The sequence below is a fragment of the Acomys russatus genome, chromosome 13 (assembly GCF_903995435.1).
Source record: "Acomys russatus chromosome 13, mAcoRus1.1, whole genome shotgun sequence".
Taxonomy (NCBI): Eukaryota; Metazoa; Chordata; class Mammalia; order Rodentia; family Muridae; genus Acomys; species Acomys russatus.
In genome coordinates, this window is record NC_067149.1 from 60,347,538 (window position 1) to 60,369,269 (window position 21,732).

The 21,732-nt window shown below is 42.9% G+C and overlaps 2 protein-coding genes across 2 annotated transcripts in view; both read left to right on the forward strand.

The window, feature by feature from the left end:
- The first annotated feature begins 833 nt into the window (after nucleotides 1-833).
- Strap (serine/threonine kinase receptor associated protein) lies at nucleotides 834-14,851 on the forward strand. The gene is made up of 10 exons (XM_051155516.1): nucleotides 834-1,130; nucleotides 1,944-2,079; nucleotides 4,527-4,608; nucleotides 4,953-5,025; nucleotides 6,353-6,449; nucleotides 7,005-7,142; nucleotides 9,071-9,207; nucleotides 12,487-12,636; nucleotides 13,089-13,154; nucleotides 14,296-14,851. The coding sequence occupies exons 1-10, from the start codon at nucleotides 1,019-1,021 to the stop codon at nucleotides 14,355-14,357; spliced, it is 1,053 nt and encodes a 350-aa protein (XP_051011473.1). The 5' UTR covers nucleotides 834-1,018; the 3' UTR covers nucleotides 14,358-14,851.
- A 3,426-nt stretch (nucleotides 14,852-18,277) lies between these two features.
- Dera (deoxyribose-phosphate aldolase) overlaps nucleotides 18,278-21,732 on the forward strand; it is an 83,818-nt gene continuing 80,363 nt past the window's right edge. The window contains exon 1 of the mRNA XM_051155517.1: nucleotides 18,278-18,362. Coding sequence (XP_051011474.1) covers nucleotides 18,332-18,362 — 31 coding nt within the window. The 5' untranslated portion in view covers nucleotides 18,278-18,331. The remainder of the gene's footprint in view (nucleotides 18,363-21,732) is intronic.

The following is a 21,732-nucleotide window of genomic DNA, read 5'->3' on the forward strand; positions in this document are numbered from 1 at the left end:
CCACTTGTTTTTATCCTCGTTTAAGCGATCAATGGAAGGACTAACCAAAGGGAGAGATGGTTCTCCATGATTTGAGAGGGAAAATGGGTCATCTTGCCCATGAGAAAGCTACCCACCTGCTAAGTATTCATGCAAAACTGTCTTTAAAATCCACAACACTGAACTCTGTGGACTGCTCCCTGTTTGTTCCTTCACGGTGTCCCACTCCAAGCTCTTTGGTGTATGCTTCGCTCTGGCAAACAAACTTCTGTCTTAAGTCTTCAATCTCTTGATTTAGCCCTCTATTTAGAAAAAGAAACAACCAAGAGACCCGCCCCCCCCCCAATACCAGTGTTATTTATTCAAACTAGTGAGAAAAAAAATACATAATACAGTAACAGTGGAGTTATACATGAATAAAGAAAAGAGTGAAGGGTGCGCTGGGGAGAGAGCACAGCAAATAAAGGCCCTAGCCGCCAAGCCTGACAACAGAGTTGGCTCTCCGGGTTCTTCGTGTTGCCCTCTGACCACCTCCACGCGACGGTGTGGGTCCCGCTGGACACAGTGTTTTGGAAGCTCGCGGACCTGAGTGGGAACAGCTTTTGGACCAGCAAGGGAGGCTTCGGGTGGGTTAAATAGCACTCTGCCATGGAACCGACCACGAGGCCCAGACGCACCCCGCGTGACGTCAGCACCACGTGCCGCACGACTCCTCGCCGCTCCCAAGGCGAGACCGCCTTCCTGATGTCCGTCACTTCCGGCTGACGCTGCGCGTCTACCCGCCGTCACTTCCTGCCGCTACCGGTGTGGACGGTGGTGGTGGCGGCGTGCCGGCTCTCCGGCGCTCCCCTCCCCTCCTCCCTCCCTCCCTCCCTTGTCCCTCCCTTGGCGACCGCGCGTCGCGGGGACTCCGGACCCGGCCTCGGCGTGAGTGCGGGGACTTAAAGCAGCCCGAGGCGCCGCGGCTGAGAAGAAAAGCGACCGTGACTCTCAGTCCCCGCTCCGCGTCACCGCGCTCGCCGCCGCCGCCGCCGCCGCCATGGCCATGAGGCAGACGCCGCTCACTTGCTCCGGCCACACGCGGCCCGTGGTGGATTTGGCCTTCAGCGGCATCACGCCGTACGGCTACTTTCTGATCAGCGCTTGCAAAGGTGAGCCGAGCCCGCGGCTCCCGGCTGCGGAGGGGGTGGGTGGGTCATAGCTGCCCATTGAAGCGGGACACAGAGCTGCTGGGGCAGAGGCGTCTGCTCGCCCCTGCCACCAGGCTTTATGTGCCGTCCTCCCCACCGCGTTTAGTGCTCCTACTGAGGACCCTGCACTGCGGCTGTCTACACTCAGAACTACGTTCTGTTTCCCAAGGACTCACGGGAAGAAGAGATTGGGCCAGGCCGAGAGGAGTGCCGCTTACGTCTCCTCACTCATCTCGTTGTATCATCCCATTGTGGTGCGAGCCTCGTTTTTCAGAGGATGATGTAGTTTCGCGTTATTTGGCCCAAAGTAAAAACGTCTATTTAGGTACCTTTGACACATGTCAGTGGTGTCCAGCCTTATGGTTTTTCAAAACGTTTTTAATCGTGTGTGCCTGTGTGCACGCGTGTATATGTGGAAGGTGTGCCCAAAGAGCTTAGAAGAGGGTATCAGATTCCCTAAAGCTGGAGTTTTAGGAGGTTGTCGGCCTCCAGGAGGGTGCTGGGAATCGGAATCAGGCCCTCGGTCCTCAGAGCATCTCCCAGCTCTTTACAGTTGCTTTGTAGTCCAAGTTTGCCAGGGTGGCGGAGGCCTCTGATAGGGTCCCAGAGCCCCTTATGCATCCCAGGAAGAGTGACCAGGACTTCATGGTGCAAACTCTCTGCTTAGTCAGAGTAAGTGGGAACAGTCAGAACAAGAACTTTGCAGTTGGCTGCTCAGTATTTGCTATTATGTTGTGGACTTCCAAATCACACGTGTCTTCAAATATCTTCTAGATGGCAAGCCTATGCTCCGCCAGGGAGATACAGGAGACTGGATTGGAACATTTTTGGGTCATAAAGGTGCTGTTTGGGGTGCAACATTGAATAAGGATGCCACCAAAGCTGCTACGGCAGCTGCAGATTTCACAGCGTAAGTGAAACTAGCTTTCTTCTCTCTGAATCGTGTGCTGACATCATCAGAATCTTCAACTTCAGTGAGGCATAAAGATCTGACCCGGCTGGTGCCATAGAGAAAACACAGGATTCTGCCCTGGGTCTCTGAGCATCCCTGTCTTCACAGAGTCCCCAAATGAGTCTCTTCTGATTGAGACCCGGAATCTTGGTGATCATTATGCAGCTTGGATAGCAGGTGTTGGTGATAGCCTTTACAGATACTGTTCCAAAGTTAGTGCTTTGAACAGCGATGTCCCCATAGACACTTTCACTCAGTCTTTATTAACTGGCTCTAGACATATTTACCACTGGGTCCCAAATAGTCTTAATGATGGCTGTCGGAAAGATTCTTGGTTTTCCTTAGATCCTCATTATCGTCGATTTTTTTATTCTATCAGAATTCATCGCATTCTTATCTCTTGTGTTTGCCGCTGCCTACATTCAGGCTCACCTTAGCGCCGAACTGCTGGGGACTTTTTCCTTCTGTTATTTGTATTGCGGTCACGTGTCTTCTTAAATCAACTAAATCACACTGCTTCTCTTGTGAGGATTTGGTCTTTAAGTTTCTCTTCATCACCTTAGGTGCAGAGGGTCGGAGTCTGGGGAGCTTCTAAACTATTCAAGTGCTTGCTTAGTCTGTGGATAAAGTCCTTTTCAGCTCAGATGTTTCCTTGAGTGATCTGCAGTCATGAACCACTGTAGTAATGGAGACGTCACCTTGGTGACTAAGTTTACTTTGTGTTTTGATATAGTCTGAGATTGGCTAAACCCTTGCCACGCTACACTTTACCTGTTCTTTGGGTTTTGCATATATTATCAAACTGACTTATAATGATTCTCTTTGCTCTTTTGAGGCATGTGTCATATTTTCATATAATTTTTATGTATGGCTACTAACCTGTGTTTGTAGTCACCTTTGTTTTTAAACTAAATTTACTATTGTGTGTGCAGGTGCATGCACGCCGTGTTGGGTATATGGAGGAGGTCAGAAGACAGTTTTGGGGACATGGGTTCAGGGATCCAATTCAGGTGGCCAGGCACCTGCTTTTGCCTACCCAGTCATCTTGCTGGCCCAGAGGCAATGCTAAGAGCTGCTGTGTGATGATAGAGCAGAGAGCCTGTAGAGTGACTGTGGTCTGTTGATTTCTTGCTGAAAAGAATCTCATACTTAGAAGCAATTGCAAATGTGTTTCTAACGTTGATTTAAGCAAATTAAAAGTAAATGGTTGTGGAGTGTGGTGGCACACACCTCTTTAATCCCAGCATTTGGGAGGCAGATGCTGCAGGATCTTAAGTTAGAGACCAGTCTGGGAACGTATCAGCTCCAAGCCAGGACTGCTGATAGTGATCCTGCCAAAAAGAAAAAAAGACAGAAAGGAGGATGGTCAATTATTGAAGATAGAAAATTAAGTAGAGATTAGCATTTAAGATGAGGATGCAAAGAAGTTTGAGCACACAGATATGAGCATCTGTGAGAGCTGAATGTGGGGCTTGTCTGTGAGGAATAGGTCATCTTGGGTGGCTAGAGTCAGGGAAAAAAGAGGTTGGGGCAGAAAAGAGAAGAGACTGCAGCAGTTATAAGAGAAATACTGTGACACTGTTTCTCTCAAACATGTTTTTACAGCCATTCATAAAACTCTTAAGTATGTAATGTGTAAGATTAGATAATGAATCACCAGTTCCTGTTTCTTAGGTTCATAAATCCTGGTTCTTAGGTTCTGGTAATGCAGAATGCTTTGCATTCTTGGCCCTTGGTGTAGTTCTGCTTGCTCCTTAGCACCTCTGCCGCTGTCTGAAATCTCTGGACTTTTTGCATGCACACTTATGTACTTGGAGTGGGCTGATGGTTGCTCGCTTTTATTTTATTTCTACTTATATTTGTGTTTTGAGAAAGGTCTGTGTAATTTAGGCTAACCTAAATCGGAATCCTCCTTCTTGTAAGTGTAGGGATTATACCCACCAACACCTAGCCTTCCACCCTCTTGATTTACACTTTGTTTGCTCTGTATCAAGGTCTAATACTGTAAAATTTTAAAGTAGTTAAATTCAAAGAAGTCCTTTATATTTTGCTTTGGCATGCAACTAGATAAAAGGATGAATTGAATTGGTTAAAATATTCTTTAGGCTTGGTTAAAAAATACATACGTACATATATATGTATATATTAACTGTAAGCTGAAAATTAGGTTGAGTTAACTCATGAATCTTGTATAAATTGTTATTTTTCAATGTCAAAGAAAATTAAAAGTTAAAAAACGTCCTACGGAAAAATCTTTTGATAAATCAAGTATCTTAATGAGTACTATGGGAGATGCATAATACACTTATGTAAATATTATGCATATAATTTTGTATTGATTTGAATTACCATTATGTTTAACCTTGTAATAATGTTATGTATTATTTGTTTCTGTTCACATTTAGCAAAGTGTGGGATGCTGTCTCAGGAGATGAATTGATGACCCTGGCTCATAAGCACATTGTCAAGACTGTGGATTTCACACAGGTGTGAGAAAATGGAATTTTGGCTAGGGATGTAGTTGAGTGTGCTCCACTGTTTGCATAGCACAAGATAAGTCCTGAGTTCCATTTGAAATCAAAGAAGTATTGCTGGGTGCAGAATGGCAGTTCCTGTGGTACAGGGAGGAGATGAAGAGAAGGCGGGGGCATAAATGGCAGCTCCTGTGCTACAGTGCAGTATATTTGAAGGGAAACTTGAGCTTGGCAATTCTAAGACATTCACAGTGGGCTCCTAGAAGAACTTTGGCTACAGTTGTATCTTTATTGGTAATTATATTTAACTAACTATTAAAGTGGTGAGTCTAACGTTTTGTTTTGTTTTGTTTCCAGGATAGCAATTACCTGTTAACTGGGGGACAGGACAAGCTGTTGCGCATATATGACTTGAACAAACCTGAAGCAGGTAAACACAAATCAGCACATTGTGGTTTTGCCTTTCCTTGCAATAACTGGCTAAAGAGCTATAAAAATTTGAAAGTTAAGATAATCACCAAAAAGAGGCATCCATTATTCTCCTTCATTGTTAAAATCTTAGCTTTTGTCAAAATGTATCCTGTCAGGCTTTTTTTTTAAATGAAATCTGCCATTTTAATATTTGCATATTTTATTGCATAGCTCAAAACGTCATTATGGTGATGATTTTTTATTTCATGATACTAGGTTCTGTAAAGGTACTAGACCAGTGTTGCTAGATTTAGGGTAATGAGTAGTGTGGCCTCTGGAGGAGAGGATGCTGAGACGACAGGATGCATGGTAAGGGTTAGGGTTTCAACTATTTAGCTGTGTTCATTGTTCAAAAGAAACATTCTGTAGGTGAAGACAGGGTTATTTATGAATTCAAATTGACATTAACTTTTAAAAAGTACATTGTGATTAAGCAGTTACTCTGTAAGAGTTTGTTTGGAAAAACCGTTCTAAGGTGGTGGACTGTCCTTGCCGCCACTAACTGCATTCATTACCTGCTATGCATTTTTCTCTCTGCCTGCTTTTTGGTATACTTCTGCTAAAACATCAGAGTGTTATTGACTTGTCTGACGCAGTAAACGTAGTTCAAGGTTTGGGTGGGCGCTCCTCAGCCTCACCCCTCCCCAGTCTGGTTTTGAAGGTGGCTTTTCCAGTAGATGAGCAGTAGAAGTGATAGCAGTTAATGGCGCTTTGACTGGATGTCAGACAAGTGCTAAGCACCTTAGGTGTATGTTTTCACTTGATCCTCATATGTACAATTTCTATTGCCCTTTTGTAAAGATGAAGAAATGAAATGTCTTTCATGTGAGTTGCTTATTTTCCCTTTCTCCATCCACCCTCTACTTCTTTGTGTGCGTGCGTTTATGTTTGTTTCTCTCTTGTTAGTTACTGCCAACAGTGACTTGGACAAAGGTCCTACAGGGAAATTTAATAGGAGGATTAGCTTAGTACACTCTTGTTCCTGGTCCATGTTCCTGTCCATTATTAGTATTTTTGGTGTGCTAATTCTTTTGAATATATAGCCAGTGTAGTAAACTACCTTTGAGGGGATGTCTCAGCCTCACAAAGCCAGGTTGATTTCGGTTCGGTTCATTGTCATGCAGATGAGTTAGTGGTGCACTGTAGAGAACCTGAGCTCAGCTGATGGATGTCAAGCTGGAAATGCGCTGGGCTTTGGGAAGTGTTGTAAAAGTAACAGTTGTTTTCATACTGCTCAATTTAGAAGCCAAATATTAATTATTCATTTAAAACTGTTTCATCTAAAGAACCCAAGGAAATTAGTGGTCATACTTCGGGTATTAAAAAGGCTCTGTGGTGCAGTGACGATAAACAGATCCTTTCAGCTGATGATAAAACTGTTCGGTAAGTTGGTTTTTCTTCAGTAACTTAAAGTTTGAAAAGTATTTTACCTTGGGGTTTATAAATATTTTTAATAATCATGTAGGAAAAATGTGTATAACTTGAATCAGTACATATAGGTTGCATTGACCTGGCACTACTATCATGTGGGGTAGAGTTCAGAAAGTCACTAAAGCTGCTGATGTGCAGCTGCTCCGAGCATAGTTCGGATAGATTGCCTGAGGAGGTTTATGATGCCCTTAAACCTTTGTGTGTTAACAGCTATTGGATTTTTCTGTGAAAAGATTTGTAGCTGTGAGATAGACCAGAATAACTCTTGAGATTAGTTAAGCTAGGACTAGGTGTTTTATAACATAGGAAAATATAAAGTTGATTTTTTTACCAGCAGCCTAACAAAGATTTTTACATTTCATAGGAATTTATAATTTGTAATGGAAATTCTTTCAGTTTTGATCATTTCTCGTGGATTTATGAACAGATAAAAATGAAGTGTTTTTTTTTTCTGGTCTCTGAATAAATATTTCTTATATACTCATTCATTCCTTCATTTATTTGCAGGCTTTGGGATCATGCTACAATGACAGAAGTGAAATCTCTAAACTTTAACATGTCTGTTAGCAGCATGGAATATATTCCTGAGGGAGAGGTCCTGGTTATTACTTACGGGCGGTCAATTGCTTTTCATAGTGCAGTAAGGTTTGTCTGATAAATTCCTTCATTTATTTTGGGGATGAAAAGGGCAAACTAGCTTATTTTAAAAGTAAGGGTTTGAGGCTGAAGAGATGGCTCAGAGGTTAAGAGCACTGGCTGCTCTTCCAAAGGTCCTGAGTTCAATTCCCAGCAACCACATGGTGCCTCACAACTATCTATAATGAGATCTGGTTTTCTCTTCTAGCATGCGAGTGTACATGCAGGCAAAACACTATATACATAATAAATAAATCTTAAAAAAAGAAAAATGTTAAGGGTCTGGAGTGCTGGCTTAGCTATTTAACAATGGCTGTGCCTCTTATGGAGGATTGTGTTCCCAACACCATTAGGCAGCTCACAGTCACCTGTGACTCTCCAAGTACATAAAATAATCTTTTAAAAAAATTAGAAGGGTTCTACCAAAAATTTGCATGTGTGTTTTCAAGACAGTGTTTCTCTGTGTAACTGTCTTGGCTGTCCTGGACTTGATGTGTAGACCAGGCTGGCCTCAAACTCTGTGACCTGTCTGCCTCTGCCTCCTTGAATGCTGGGACTACAGGTGTGTGCCATCATGGCTGGCTGTTGCATGATTCTTTTAAAGGCAGACTGTTACCTGTGCTGTATAACACACAGGAAGTGTTTCCACACCCCTTAACAGCTGTCTCTTAGGGTGAGCATACTTTAGTCAAGAATTAGCTAAATTACAGCTACCTAGGATTTTTTGGCAAATTTTATATTCTATTTTTATTAAAGGAACCATTGACATGATACTATATATTCCTTACTATGTAGAAATCACTATGATACATTTTTTCTATTTTCTAATTACAGTTTTAGAGAATCGGGGCTTGGGGGTACAGCTCTGATAGTGCATGTATCAGTTGCTGTTTGGGCCCTGTAGCTAATGTTGTGGTACGTCTTGGTTCTCAGTACTGGAATCCTGTAAGCACAGTGTTGAGGCTAGCTGCAGTACAGATGGTACAGTCCTCAGCCTTGACACTTAAAGGGCCTCTGTGAAGATTACACCGCATCACCCTCTGACTGTAGTCTTAGGGTATGGTTCTGAGAATACTTCAGCGTTCAGCTTCATTGAATGGGAGACAGAAAAAGTGACATGGAAGTTCTAAGAATGTAAGAGAGCACAGTAAAACTAACAATGCTGAGAAATACCAGATTGTACAGCTATAGCTTTCATCTCTGGACCATGCATTTCTGCTGTAGACTGTTGCCTCAGATCTCATTTGGTAGAAATTGGCCTATTGAATATTTGAAACAGCCAAGTGTGTGTCTGTAATTAGAGATATGTCACAGCTAACTTTAGGGGTTTTGTTTGTTTTTGTTTTTTGAGACAGAGTTTGTATAGCCCTGGCTGTGCTGGAATTGTCGCTGTAGACCAGACTGGCCTTGAACTCAGATTTACCTATCTTCCTGGGTGGAATTAAAAGTTGTGTGCCACCATGCCTGCCTATTCATATGTGGCATGTATTAATTGATGTTCTGTATTGAAATAGTTTTCAGAACTGAACTGAAGCATCAGAATGAAGCTGATAAAGGAGTTAGACTAAAGTCCCATATGACAGCCAGCTCCATGCATCAGACTGTACAGTCGCTGTACAGTAACAGCAGCAGGCAATAGTGAGCAGTCTGAAGTAAACTCCATACTGATCCTGTCTTAAAAAAATAAAAGGTCCCTGCCTACTGTTCAGAACATGGAGTTCCCACTACCAGCTATCTTCCTGAGATTAACAATCTTTTGAAGTTTTTTGCTCATGTTAGTTTTTTTTTTAAAGTCCATTTACACTTGACTGAATGTATATTTAACGACTGTGCCTTGGGTTTCAAGATTTAGGAATAATTATAATGTGGATAGTTATTTTATTAATACAGGAGTAAAATTTTTGTAGACATTTATGTTTTTGTGGTTTTCTTCACAGTTTGGAGCCAATTAAATCCTTTGAAGCTCCTGCAACCATCAATTCTGCATCTCTTCACCCTGAGAAGGAATTTCTTGTTGCAGGTGGAGAAGACTTTAAGCTGTATAAGTATGATTACAACAGTGGAGAAGAACTAGGTGAGCCCCCTTCCTTGTCCCTGGATCAGCACCCTCAGCTTGTGGGTTGTGACCTCTTTGAGGGTGTGTGTTAAATGACTTTCCACAGGGCTTGCCAAAGACCATTGGGAAGAGACACAATCATAACAGTAGCAAAGTTACAGGTGTGAAGAAGCAACAAAAAAGGCTATGGTTGGGCATCCCCACAGCACCAGGAACTGCAGTAGAAGGTCGCAGCTTTAGGAAGGTTGAGAGCCACTGCCTTTAAATGATTGACTGTCAAAATATTAAGTTCTAGCAATGAGTATCTTAGGTATTAACCTATGGTGTGTTGAAAGTAAGTTTTCCAGCTAACTAAAATGTAGTTTTAAATGAAAATCCCAGATCGTTCTGGTCTACCAATAAAGACTCAGAAGCTAGATGCTGTGGTGAAAAACCTGCTAGCTCAGAGAGCCAGAGAGAAAGCACCCAGCTGACCTTTCAACTCAGCTCTCCTCCTAATGGGAAAGGCCCAAAAGGCTTACTAGCTCAGCTGACAGTCCATGAGGAAAAGGCAAAAAATCCCAAGGTCAAAGGCTTGTGGCTTAAAGCCCAAAAAGCCAAAGGCCAAAGAGCTGAGGAGCTCAAGAGCTAACAGCCAAAGATCTAAATGCTCAAGAGCTCCTCCTGCTTCTACATGCTGTCTTAAATGCCCCTCAACTCAAAAGTCCCTCCTACTCTTTTGTCCCTGTCAATTTGTTTCTTGCTCTACCTCTTGGCCTAGGGTTAACTTTATTAAATTCTGTGTACTGAAAACTTTTGGACTAAAGGTGTGTGTATGTGTGGTAAGGCTGGCTGAACCACATCTTAATCACCTGTTTACAGTAAACAGAAAATTCTTGGCCTTAAAGGTGTGTGTTAGGGCTCACCCACGCTAAACAAAAGACAGGTTTTTACTGTTCACAATCTCAGGGATCACACAGGGATCAAGGTTCGTGCAATACAAAAACTCAACTCGTAATATTAAAAAACAAAGATGTTTTCTCCATTTTGATTAGAAATACAGACCCATTGACAAAATATGCTGAACTCTGTTTCCTTTTAACTGAGTTTATCTTGATACTTCTGTACTGTACTGTACTGACTCTTCAGACTTTATGCGGTGGGGGGGGAATAGCTGCATTTCAGGTGAAATATGAAACATGCAAGGATATTTGTTCTTTCTAAGGAGAGAGCAGGTACTAAATCTCATTTACCTATCTTCCTTTCTTCAACTGGGCAATCCCCAAGAATCCTTAAGAGTCTCTAGAGAACATATAAAGTGTTATGTTAATTATATATTTAAGTATTATATATTATTTTAATTTTTTCTGAGTCTTGCTACTTCCAGAATTGTTATTTCATAATAGTTCTTAAGTAGAATGGTTAAGCTGGGTTGGTGGCACACTCTTGTGATCCCAGCACTTGGGGAGTCAGAGGCAGGTGGATCTCTTGAGTTCAAGGCCAGCCTGGTCTACAAAGTGAGTTCAGGACTGCCAAGGCTACATTCAGAAACCCTGTCTTGAGAAACAAAACAAAACAAAACAAAATGGTTGATAAATGATAATTTGAAGCAAATATATCCTAACTTGTAGTATGTATAATAGTAGCGAGATAGTTCAGAAAGCAAGACTTTTTGTTCCTTACTTACCAAATCCAAATATGTTTTGTTTTTAGTTTGAAAATCTTTTTTCTGTTTATAAACTGAAACTTCTTTTTTCCTTACCTGTATCTAACTGTTCTGGTTTTCCACACAAAGAGCTGGGGTGATACACAAAGAATAGCAAGCAGCTTTGTTTTGTTTCTTGGTGTAAACTGGTGTGGACTGGGGTTGCTTAAGTCGGGGTTAGAATGTTTCAGTCCCATGTTCTTTCCATTCTTCTCAGCTTGAGAACACTGTGGCTGGGCTGGGGGAGGCGCTCAGCAGCCATAAGACCCAGCCTGTGCTTAAGGCAGGAAGGGATGGGTAGATGCTGGAAATTGGACCTGGCCAATTCAGGCTTTGTTCACATAACGTTTTGTCTTGGTGTGGCTCAGGGTGAGGGTTGAATTCAGGAGCTTTGTGTATGATGGTAAGTGTTCCTTCCACCCAAGTCCCTCTCAGATGCTTTCATTCTCTGGCTAGTCAAAGATGAGAAACTCCAGAGTAAGATGGCGAGACATTAGATTATATATGAGTGACACAAGTAAGGGTTGTACTGCTGTAGAAAACCCTGTGATCCATATACTTCTCCTAAAATGTCTTTTATTACAATGTAAGGCCAATATTGAGCCTGTGTGTCACCACTGCGGTGGAATTAGGAAGCCTCAATAGCCTAGATAGGGAATTAAGAGATAAAGTGTAAAAGAGCTCCATCTGGTGGCTCTCTCTAGACATGGATGAAGTTGGTTCCTCTAAAAGCAGGTGGTAGATTCAGGACATAGAAACTGGGATGAAGCTGACAGACTTCAGCTCTAGTCTGTAGAGAATTTAGTCTTTATTGACAGCTCTCAACTCTCAGTGGGCCATGAACCCTCTTTTTCTTTTTTAAAAGACAGTCTGTGTTGGAACACGGTCACAGGAATGATGCCTACTGAATAATAGCTGAGGGGACCGTGAGAGGCCTTTACCTCAGGTGCATTTTGTCTTATGGATAGTTCTTGGGTATGACTTCATGCCTCCTGTGAGAGACATTTACATTCAGTTTATAACATTCTTATTCTTGATGTCAGAACATAGCTATAGAGCCCAGCCTGGTGACAGGATGTGCTGAATGCTGCTGTACCCTGAAGCTGGATATGGCCTTCTGCCTTGCTTTTGTGCTTTCTCAAATAAAATCTCTAGAACCTACCAGACAGTTGTGTTTCAGTGGACTGTCCTGAGAAAGTCCTGGGAAAGGGCTGCTCTGTTAATATTTAGTATGTGCATATTGGAGTTTATTTACACATTTTCTGAACTCAAGCAACCTTTCTTGGGTCATTGATTTTTTTTGTTGTTGTTGTTACCGTTGTATATAAAGTATACTGAAAGTGAAGTAAGGTTGTCTACAGCATTAGTAGGTTACAGCGGACTATAGTGGCCCCATTCTTTCAGGTCCACAGATCCCACGTCCAGCAGACAAGATATGTAAGTTGCCAAGTCTTCCTCTGATATAGTGAATTAGAAAGGGCTAACCCTAGGGAAATGGTAGAGATGATCTCCCCAGCAATGCAGATGGTATCTTTTTAAGTAAATCCGGATTTCTGTAAACATTACCTTTACAGTTATTAAAATCTGAGAGCCCCTCTCTTCCCCTTTTTCAGAATCCTACAAAGGTCACTTCGGTCCCATTCACTGTGTGCGATTTAGTCCTGATGGTGAGCTCTATGCCAGCGGTTCAGAAGATGGGACATTGAGACTGTGGCAAACTGTGGTAGGGAAAACCTATGGCCTGTGGAAATGCGTGCTTCCTGGTAAGAACTTTCAGTCAAAGTTACCAAATTATAATGCATAGATTTTGTATCACTTATTCTGTTTCATTGTATCTATTTCCTTTAGATTTTGAATTGTGTAATAGGTATAAGCAAAGTGAAACCATGATTCTAATTGAGCAGTGTCCTTTATGTGATGAATTGAATGAACTGAATTTAACTAGGGAGATGGCTCAGTGATGACACACAAAACAAAAATAGAACTTGTTGGAAAACCGTCTTACAGTATTACTTGATCCTTACCACTGAAACATGTTTAGTTTAAAAAAGAAACCAACAAGCCAAATGCTAATTACTAATCTCAGAGTGGCTGTAGTAGTAGAAGTGATGTTGAGCTATCTGTCACGGTAACTTTTAAAGGAGGGATTGTCTGTGGGAGTCATGATGTCCTTTTGTGCTTTGTAATCAGTTGTCAACTGCTTTTCTCTTTACAGAAGAGGACAGTGGTGAACTGGCAAAGCCAAAGATCGGTTTTCCAGAAACAGCAGAGGAGGAGCTAGGTAAATTACAAGTTAATTTAATTTTTCTAAGAGTTCTGGGGATGTAAAAATTGAATGTTTTGGTCAGTAGCCAAAGTAACTTATGAAATGTTAATAAATCATAGGAAGCTTAAACACAAGTGTGTAAGCATTAGCCACAGGGTTCCAGGCCTCATGTGCACTGTGGACATGGCTGAGGGGAGTTCCTCTTGTAAACTCAGGTGGCAGGTATTGTTTTCACAATTCCTTAGTTTAGAATTGTGAAATGAGGTATGTCCTGCAAAAGTGACATTTACACTTGAGACTTTGGGATGGGCAGGGGCGGCTGGTGAGGTTTTTGAGGATGCACTGTTGATGACAGTATGGACAGCAGAAAACTGAAGACAAGCCAGGGAGCCAACAGTGAAGAACGCTGTTGTCTAGCTTGAAGAGAAAGAGCAGAGTGAGAGAGGAGAAGCTGGACCATCCAGTCCCTTGTTTGCTCTGTTACAGCCTCTGGTCTTAAGTGGAGGAATAGATAGAAATTTAGGAAATTGCCTTGGCACATAATGTGGAGAAAGAATTACACTAGGGACAATACATTCTAGGTTAGTATCTGTGGGACAGACACCAAGAACAGGAGGAAGGTGAGTTTGTCCTTACTGGGAGGGTTGGCAAGATTCATAATGGTTGGATTGGAAGCTAGGTCTCTGCTCATCTCTGCACTTGGGGTGGTGAGGAAGGGAGAGTTGACCTCATACTCTAAGGTCAGTGTCCCTCCCCCCTTTTGATACTATTAGAACCTGCGCCCCCTCACTTCCACCCCAAAGCAGTGTTCAATGGTTATGGTTTTGAATTGCATGACCTTAAATACTAACCTTTGATTCCTAAAGGACAGGGCAGGACTCACAGAGGAATGATTTTAATTAAATGCTGATTGGGTATTTGGAGTCAGTCAAAGCTTATCCTGAAAGGAGAGGAGTGGGAGTTAAACTGGTGTGAAGACGACAAGTGGCTATGTCTGAGCTGGAGCATGAGTATGGTGGCCTGAGTCCAGCTGATAATGCTTTGTGTTTTCTCATCCTCCCCACAGCATACTTAGCCACTTTCCTATTCATTTCCTCCTTAAACAGAAATAATTCCTCCCTTTATTCTGTTGACTGTTTTTGTCTTTTAATTGCAGAAGAAATTGCTTCAGAGAATTCAGATTCCATCTATTCTTCAACTCCTGAAGTTAAGGCCTGAGCATTAAATGGATGCTGCAGATACCAGATCATGGACTGAACAGCAGAGACGAGCATCAGCCTTCAGTTCTCTCTGCCTGAGGCAAAGAGGACACAAAATATTGGGGAATACAAATTAGCTCCAGTGCGCGAACACTATTCAGGGTTGCCTGTGAGTGAAAGTAGCTGAGTGTGTGAGGTGCAGACAGGAGGACCAAGCTCACGTAGTGCCATGACCTGCTGTCTTGAACGAACAAGCCAATGTACAGTTTCCATCTTTACCTAAATTCCTCATAGCCATTTATGTTATGGAGAACAAAAATATATTGGCCTATTTTTCTGACTTTACCCACAAGCCAAATGCCTTTTTTCCTCTTGGCTTAGTTGTGAAGAAGAGGAAATACATGATAAAGTAACTGGTCTGATCTCTTTCGTTGTACACTGACTACTTCTAAACAGCTAATATTTTTTAGTTATCTAAATAAAATGCCTTTAAAACAAAATAACTTTTTTTTTTTTTTTTAAATTCTGATACATTTAAATATTAAAAGTGTAAATACCCAGAAAGTTTTCTACATCATCACAGCCATCCATAGCAAAAGACAATTTGGCTACAGAGTCTGAACTAAACATTTTCTAATTTGAAATTCAGTTATTTGCTGGGTGTTCATTTATCTCCTTTCAGATTGATAGAATTGCTTTTTATTGCCTCTTTAAACGTGCATGTTAGTTACTGGGAGGAAGAAAGCAAGCGAGCATTAGAGCAGAGGGATGACTTGAAACCCCAGTTCTTCTGCAAGCCACTACTGTCCATAGAACGTCTGCTTGTTTGTACAGACAGACACATGGTTCTAGGGAACTGTGTTAATCATTAATTTGCAGTATTTTACGACATATCGACTATCACATTGTTAAAGTTTGGGTCATTCAAAAAGTCATCAGCCTTCTAATAAATTGGATCAGTTGAGTAAATTTGTAGTTTATTTACTTATGTTACAATATGAAGAGACTAAATTAGTAATTTGAAATATGGATGAACGACATCTGTTAATTTGCTTTCTTGTAATTTTTCTTTTGAATACCTTTAATACTTTGCTTAGAGGAAAAAAGCTAAGGTTTGACTGGTTGGCGACAGCTGAAAGAAGACACTACAGGCAGTGCTGGTCTGGGAGAGCCAGGGGAAGCATGTCTCAGGCAAAGTCCATTGACGGGCCTCTGGCGGTGGTCCATGTTTAACATGCCTCGTTGTCTGTAGCAGAATTGTTAATGTACTGAGATTAGACTGAGAGTCTGACCGTAAATAAAATTTACATGCATCTTTTGGAATGGAAGTTGCTTGGTGTTAATGAAATTAATAAATTAAGGGCATTTCTTAGTTTTGTGCCATTGGTTTCATATTGGTGCAGCAAGTTTGGAATCTGAACCAAGATGTTTACTAATAGATCACAGTGTCCTGAGGCTGAAACATGTCTCCCTTGAATAAAAGTCCAAGGTGCTGGCAAAGTGACATTTTGCCTGGAGTCACCAGGAGAAACTTGCTCTACCTTCTAGGTGCTCCAAGATATTTTCAGCCCTCAATCTCTCAACTCATTGCAGTTTCTTTAGTGACTGATGCTACCTTAAGTTCAGGTGCTCAAGGGAAAAGGTGTGGATGACCCTACATGCATGTTCTGATCTGTACAGTGCAGATGACCCTACATACATGCTCTGATCCGTACGTACAGTGCGGATGACCCTACATGCATGTTCTGATTCGTGTGTCTGGCCGCGTGTCTGACGTGGGGCCTCTCCAGATCTGTTCTTTGCCTCTCTTCTGTTTCCACCCTGGCCAAGCTGCTTGTGTCCTCCCTCGGCTGTGTTGCCTTCCTGTCTGCTCCCCTCTGCCTTTACCTAGTGCTCATCCTTACCGCCCACACTGTAGGAAAGGGCATTGCTTTAGAAATTGAGATTAAGGAGGTTGGGTTATTGGGTTTGGGTGCTGATAGAGAATAACAGTGTGCCAATTCTGAGTGGGGCTACAACTTGCGGTTTGAAGAAGTGGCATGGGTGAGTTGACTTAGTAAAAGGCATGCTGTGCAGGTTTGAGGAGCACCCTCCTAAGAAGTCAGACACGGTGGCGAACATGCCTGTGCCACACATGTGATAGGTACATATTAGTCATTGTGGCTGGGGTAATTCCGTGGGTGTTTGTGTTGAGCATGAATATTATGGCCATGCTTGACGTTGGCATTCTTGGTGGTCTAGTGAGTTCCAGAAAAGCTCCAGGTTTGTATGTATGCCTGCTTTTCTTTTTGGCAAAGAAGTAAAAATAGCATAATTTTATTACCATTATATGATCTAGACACAGCCCAAATACGTAGAAGCAGCTGTGTGTGCACTAAACTAGATGGCAGCTCTGTGTAAGGGAATAAACCAACTTTTATTTAGCTGAGTAATTATGTTTCCGACACTACCACTAATAGCTTACATTTATCATGTCCTCCAGTATTTATAAGCCATACAACTTTGCAAGGCAAACTTAGTTTGATTACCCAATTTTATAGTAAGTAGACCATAGCATCCCTAGAACCTTCTAGTCATTAAGTACAATTGAAATATGAATAGGCTTAGTTCATTAGTGAATCCTCTACCAGGTTGCTGCTCAAAATGTAGGCCTCTGACAGGGCTTTGCTGACAGGAAAATGCTTTCGCACATCTGAAAACACCTACAGTAACTGACTCAATAGGCAAACCTGTAGCAGAGTTTTTCTGCCAGCAGAGATGATTCCACCTGTGAGGACATTCCATGACCAGCAGTCTGTGCTGAACCTGGAGCAATCTGAAGAAGCCAGGCTGAAAAACCGCCTCGCGCCATCTCAGGTTTAGAGAGGCAAGTAGCTGTCAGGATCTTTCTCTCACAGATAACAGAAAATGAAGTTCACAGAGGCCAGTAGTGTTCCCAGGTCACATATTCAATTATTCACAGAACTGAGTTTTAAAAAGTCCCTTCACTGCCGAGTGCAGTGGCGCATGCCGGTAATCCCAGCACTTGGGAGGTTGAGGCCAGCCTGCCCTACAAAGTGAGTCCAGGACAGCCAAGGCTACACAAAGAAACCCTGTCTTGAAAATAGAAAAAAACAAAGCCAGCCAATCAACCAACCAACCAACCAACCAAAGAGAGATGGCTCAACAGAGTGCCTGCTCTTCCGTAAGACTAGTTTGGATCTCAGCTCATGACCACCTCTAACTCTTGGCCCAGAGGGTCCTGTCCTGGCTTTTGCAGGTACTTGCACCATATGGTACATACACGCGTATGTATAGAAAAAATAAAAATATTATGTTTTTTTAATAATTAAAAAAAAAACCCAATCTTTTGTTGAATGTGGTGGCAGGCACCGTACTCCCAGCAGTGGGGGAGTTTGGGCAGGAGGAACACTGAAGTTTCTGGGCCCCGAGTTAAAACAAACAAACAAAAAACAAAATGGTTACTGACTGAAACCCTGTCTTAAAACAAGAAACCGGGTCTTACCAGGTTCATGACCTACCTGCTCTTTCATTGAGTCCAGACTAGACATCACTGCGTGCTCTAGGGCCTAGACTGCCTTGGCATCTGAGGGCTGGGGAACACTGCCTACAGTCCAAGGCTGCAGAGCTCTGCCCATGCAAGAAGAAACCCAGTCCTGCTACTCACGTGGTCCTACAGCTGAAGTTCCTAAAACTCATTCTGTTTAGCTCAGTTAGCAATGTAAGCATTTTTAAATGGTCTGGGAAGACTTCTGGGAGGTGGAACATGCTGAAGTCACGTGCCTGAACCGGAGGGACCAGGCAACAGTAGAGGGCTTGGTTTAGTGTCACGCCTTGGCGCTGGCTTGGGGAAAAAGATTGAGGCATACAAATTGTGGGGCGTGAACATGAGGGGTGGGGCTTAGGAGGGCGAAGGGGCGTGTCTAGGGGGCGGGCACTTGGCAGGAAGTAGGAAGCATTGGCGCGAGTGTTGGTCTTTCAGGGGTGGCTACGATGGCTGCGCACTGTCGGGGCACAGAGCTCGGTAAGGGTTGGTGGGTCACGCTCCCCTTTGCCCGATCGCGTGCTGAGGGTGGGGAAGCAGGGCGGTCGCCGCTGGACAGAGACCTGAACCGAGCAGAACCCCGGAGTTCCCTACTGCTCTGCTCTTTGCAGTCTTACCCTTTAAGCGGAAGCAAGGAAGAATTAGCTAGACCTTTCCACCTGGTGGCAAAGAAAGCAAACCGCTGAGAGGCCGGACGGAGTACCCGTGCCATAGTCTGCCCAATTCACGTAGCCATACCCAAAGTTGGCGCGCTGGTGGAGGAGTTGTCATGGTCTTCTGCTAAAAGTGATTTAAGGTGCTTACATACAATGTCCCTTTTAAAACGAATGATTATTTGGCTAAATTACTTTGTGCTTACGTGTACTCTTTTGTAACATAGTTATTAGGAAGGTACTTCTGTATGACGGTGGTTTGGATACTGCGAGGCGGGAACTGGTAGCCTCTGGTACATTTCTCTCACTTAGTATTGAAGCGAGTGGTAAACACGTTTGACAGGGACTTTGTGTAGCAGGTTCGTTTCATTTTAGGCTTTGCCCCCGACAGACGATGACTTACAATATGTCCTCTCCCTGGAATGTGAACATTAGCAGTGGCCAAGCACGCCCTGGGTTGGCGGATCCTTGAAGATGGGGCCTATAAGGGTTGAAGGTGAGGTGTGACTGTGTCTATGCACCTGTGGAGGATTTAGCACAATTTTCCCCCGAGCAGTTATTTTAAATTTTTCACATTTTCCTTTCAGGAGATGTAATTAAACCATTTTTACTTTTGTAATGTGTATGTCCAGGCTCTGTGCTGTTACACACATCTGTAACCCCAGCATCAGGTGTGTGCGGGGCCAGCCTGGACTGTATTATACAGGAAGAGCTTTTCTCAGAAAGCAGTCAAAACACTACCTCTCATTTGTTGAAAAGTAACAGTGTAGAAAGAAACAGTTGCTATTTAGAATAATAATAAGTGTATAATAATAAATTGCACTCAGCACCCCACTTAAAGGTTATGTTTTTCTTACTTTTCTTGCTAAGATCAGGTAGATTGCAAGGGTCTTTCCTTCCCTGCTCTGCTATCAACCTTAGCAATGACAGCTTGAGTCTAAACCACTAAAATAAATGATGTGAATTATATATGTACTAGGAAAACATTATTCTATATTAATTTCACCATTGCTTTAATTGCTGATATTTGTGTTTTTTGCTGATTGAAGACACCTTAATACTTTTAGTGAACCAAGGTGGCCAAGGCTACACAGAGAAACCCTGTCTCGAAAAACCAAAAAAAAAAAAAAAAAAAAAAAAAAAAAAAAAAATTAGATTTATTTAAATACATTTTTATTAAAACATTTTTTTTAAAAAGTGCAGTTATCACCAGACAGATTGTAGAATTCATTTCATTTTAGTTTCATTTTATGTGTGAGTTTTGCCTGTACGTGTCTGTGTATCATGTGCATGCAATGCCTGTGAGGCTCGAAGAAGCCGTCCATCCCCTGGGACTGGTCTTTCAGATGGCCTGGGACTGCCCTGTGGGGCTTGAACGCAGGTACCTCTGGAAGAGCAACAAGTTCTCTTAACTGCTGGGACATCTCTCCAGCCTTTAACCCAGATTTTAAACATTAAATTTATTTAGCTACTGTTTGCGTGTGGGGTACGTGTGCGCGCACTTGTTCACACGCCCTGGAGGGCAGAGGGCAGCTTTCAGAGTCGATTCACTTTCCACCATTTGCCACCTAGGACTTAAATTCAGGATGGCCAGCAGGGCAGTAAGAGTCTTTCCCCACTGAGCCATCTGGCTGGCCCTAATCTTGATTTTTAGGATGAGAATTCTGCAAGGAAAGCTTCTTCCCAGCCTGGCATTTGGCTGTGTGTACGAGGTTTTCCAGATAAGAATGCTGTGATTGTAAGATGGAGGTCCAACCATCCGGGCCTGGGTGGTTCTGGAGCACACTCAGGGGACTACCATGTTGGTTGCATTGTTACTTCCTCCAGGCTCTGTTTACATGTTCTAGACTTTTCTGATGTTTTCGTAAAATGTAGGTGCTGGTAAGCATGGCTTTTCTTTAGTCCCCCGAGTAACTAAGGCAGATGGAAGGCCTTCATGTGTGGAATGAAAGAATACATCTTGAACAACTGACTGCAGGGGACTTGTCCATGCACCTGGGCCCTGTGTGTGAGCAGGAGCTATGAGTGCCATACCTTCCTAGTTTTGGATGTCAGTCAAAGGCAGTTTGATGACGCCCTTTGTTAAGGTCTAGCACACTTATCAGGGCGGTAGGCAGTGGCTTTGTCCTGGGGTTTCTATTGCTCTTAATGAAACACCATGAGCAAAAACAAGTAGGGGAAGAAAGGGCGTATTTCCCTAACTGCTCATTATCGAAGGAAGTCAGGGCAGGAACACAAATAGGACAGGATGTAGGGGCCATGGAGGAGTGATGCTTCCTGGCTTGCTCCTCATGGCTTGTTCAGCCTGCTTTCTTATAGAACCTGGGACCGCCAGCCCAAGGATGGCACCACTCACAATGGGCTGAGCTCTTTCTGCAACAATCACCAGCTAAGAAAATGCCCCACAGGCTTGGCTATATCCTGATCTTGTATGAACATTTTCTTTTTCAGTTGTGGTTCCCTCCCCTTGGATGACTAGCTAATGTCAAGTTGACGTAAAGCTAGCCAGCAGAACTTCCTTTTGAATTTGTGCATTGCCAGAGGCATCTGGAAAGTGGGGATTTTGTATGAGGGGACATTTTAGTAATGTCTTACTTTATGTCAACTTTTTTCTGTTAAGGGAAAAGTTTTAAACAGATCTTAGTTGTGAGGAAATGGGGACAGTTCATTCAGCGGATACTGTTACTAACAAGAGGTGGATATAGCTACAATGGAGGGTGTTCAAAACAAAGAGTAATCTTGATGTAGCACAGAGGAACACCGGGAGGAAGCCAGAGTAGCTCTCTTTAGGAAGGGTCTCCGGAAGCCAAACAGTGCTAGCACGCACCCTGGGCAGGCAGTTCACTTGGCTTTTATTCTAAAAAAGTCATGACTGTGTCTTGTCCCTGTTTGCTGCGGTCCAACTTCAGTCTTTTGAGGCTGGCTGGTTTTGTTTTTTAAAGATTTTATTTATTTTGTGTGTGTGTGCGTGTGCGTGTGCGTGTGCGTGCGTGCGTGCGTGCGTGCGCGCGCGCGCGCGTTTTATCTGCATTTACACCTGCCTGCCAGAAGAGGGCAGCAGATTCCAGTACAGATGGTTGTGAACCACCATGTAGTTGCTGAGAATTGGACTCTGGAACTCTGGAAGAGCATTCTGTGCTCTTAACCACTGAGCCATCTCTCCAGCCCCCTGGTCTGTTTGTTTTGGTTTAGTTTTG

Excerpts from the sequence above, each read along its gene's own strand:
- Strap (XM_051155516.1), top strand. The coding sequence starts at position 1,019 with ATGGCCATGAGGCAGACGCCGCTCACTTGCTCCGGCCACACGCGGCCC. Across the intron at positions 6,450-7,004 it reads GCTGATGATAAAACTGTTCG|GCTTTGGGATCATGCTACAA; the intron begins GTAAGTTGGTTT and ends ATTTATTTGCAG. Across the intron at positions 13,155-14,295 it reads AACAGCAGAGGAGGAGCTAG|AAGAAATTGCTTCAGAGAAT; the intron begins GTAAATTACAAG and ends TTTTAATTGCAG.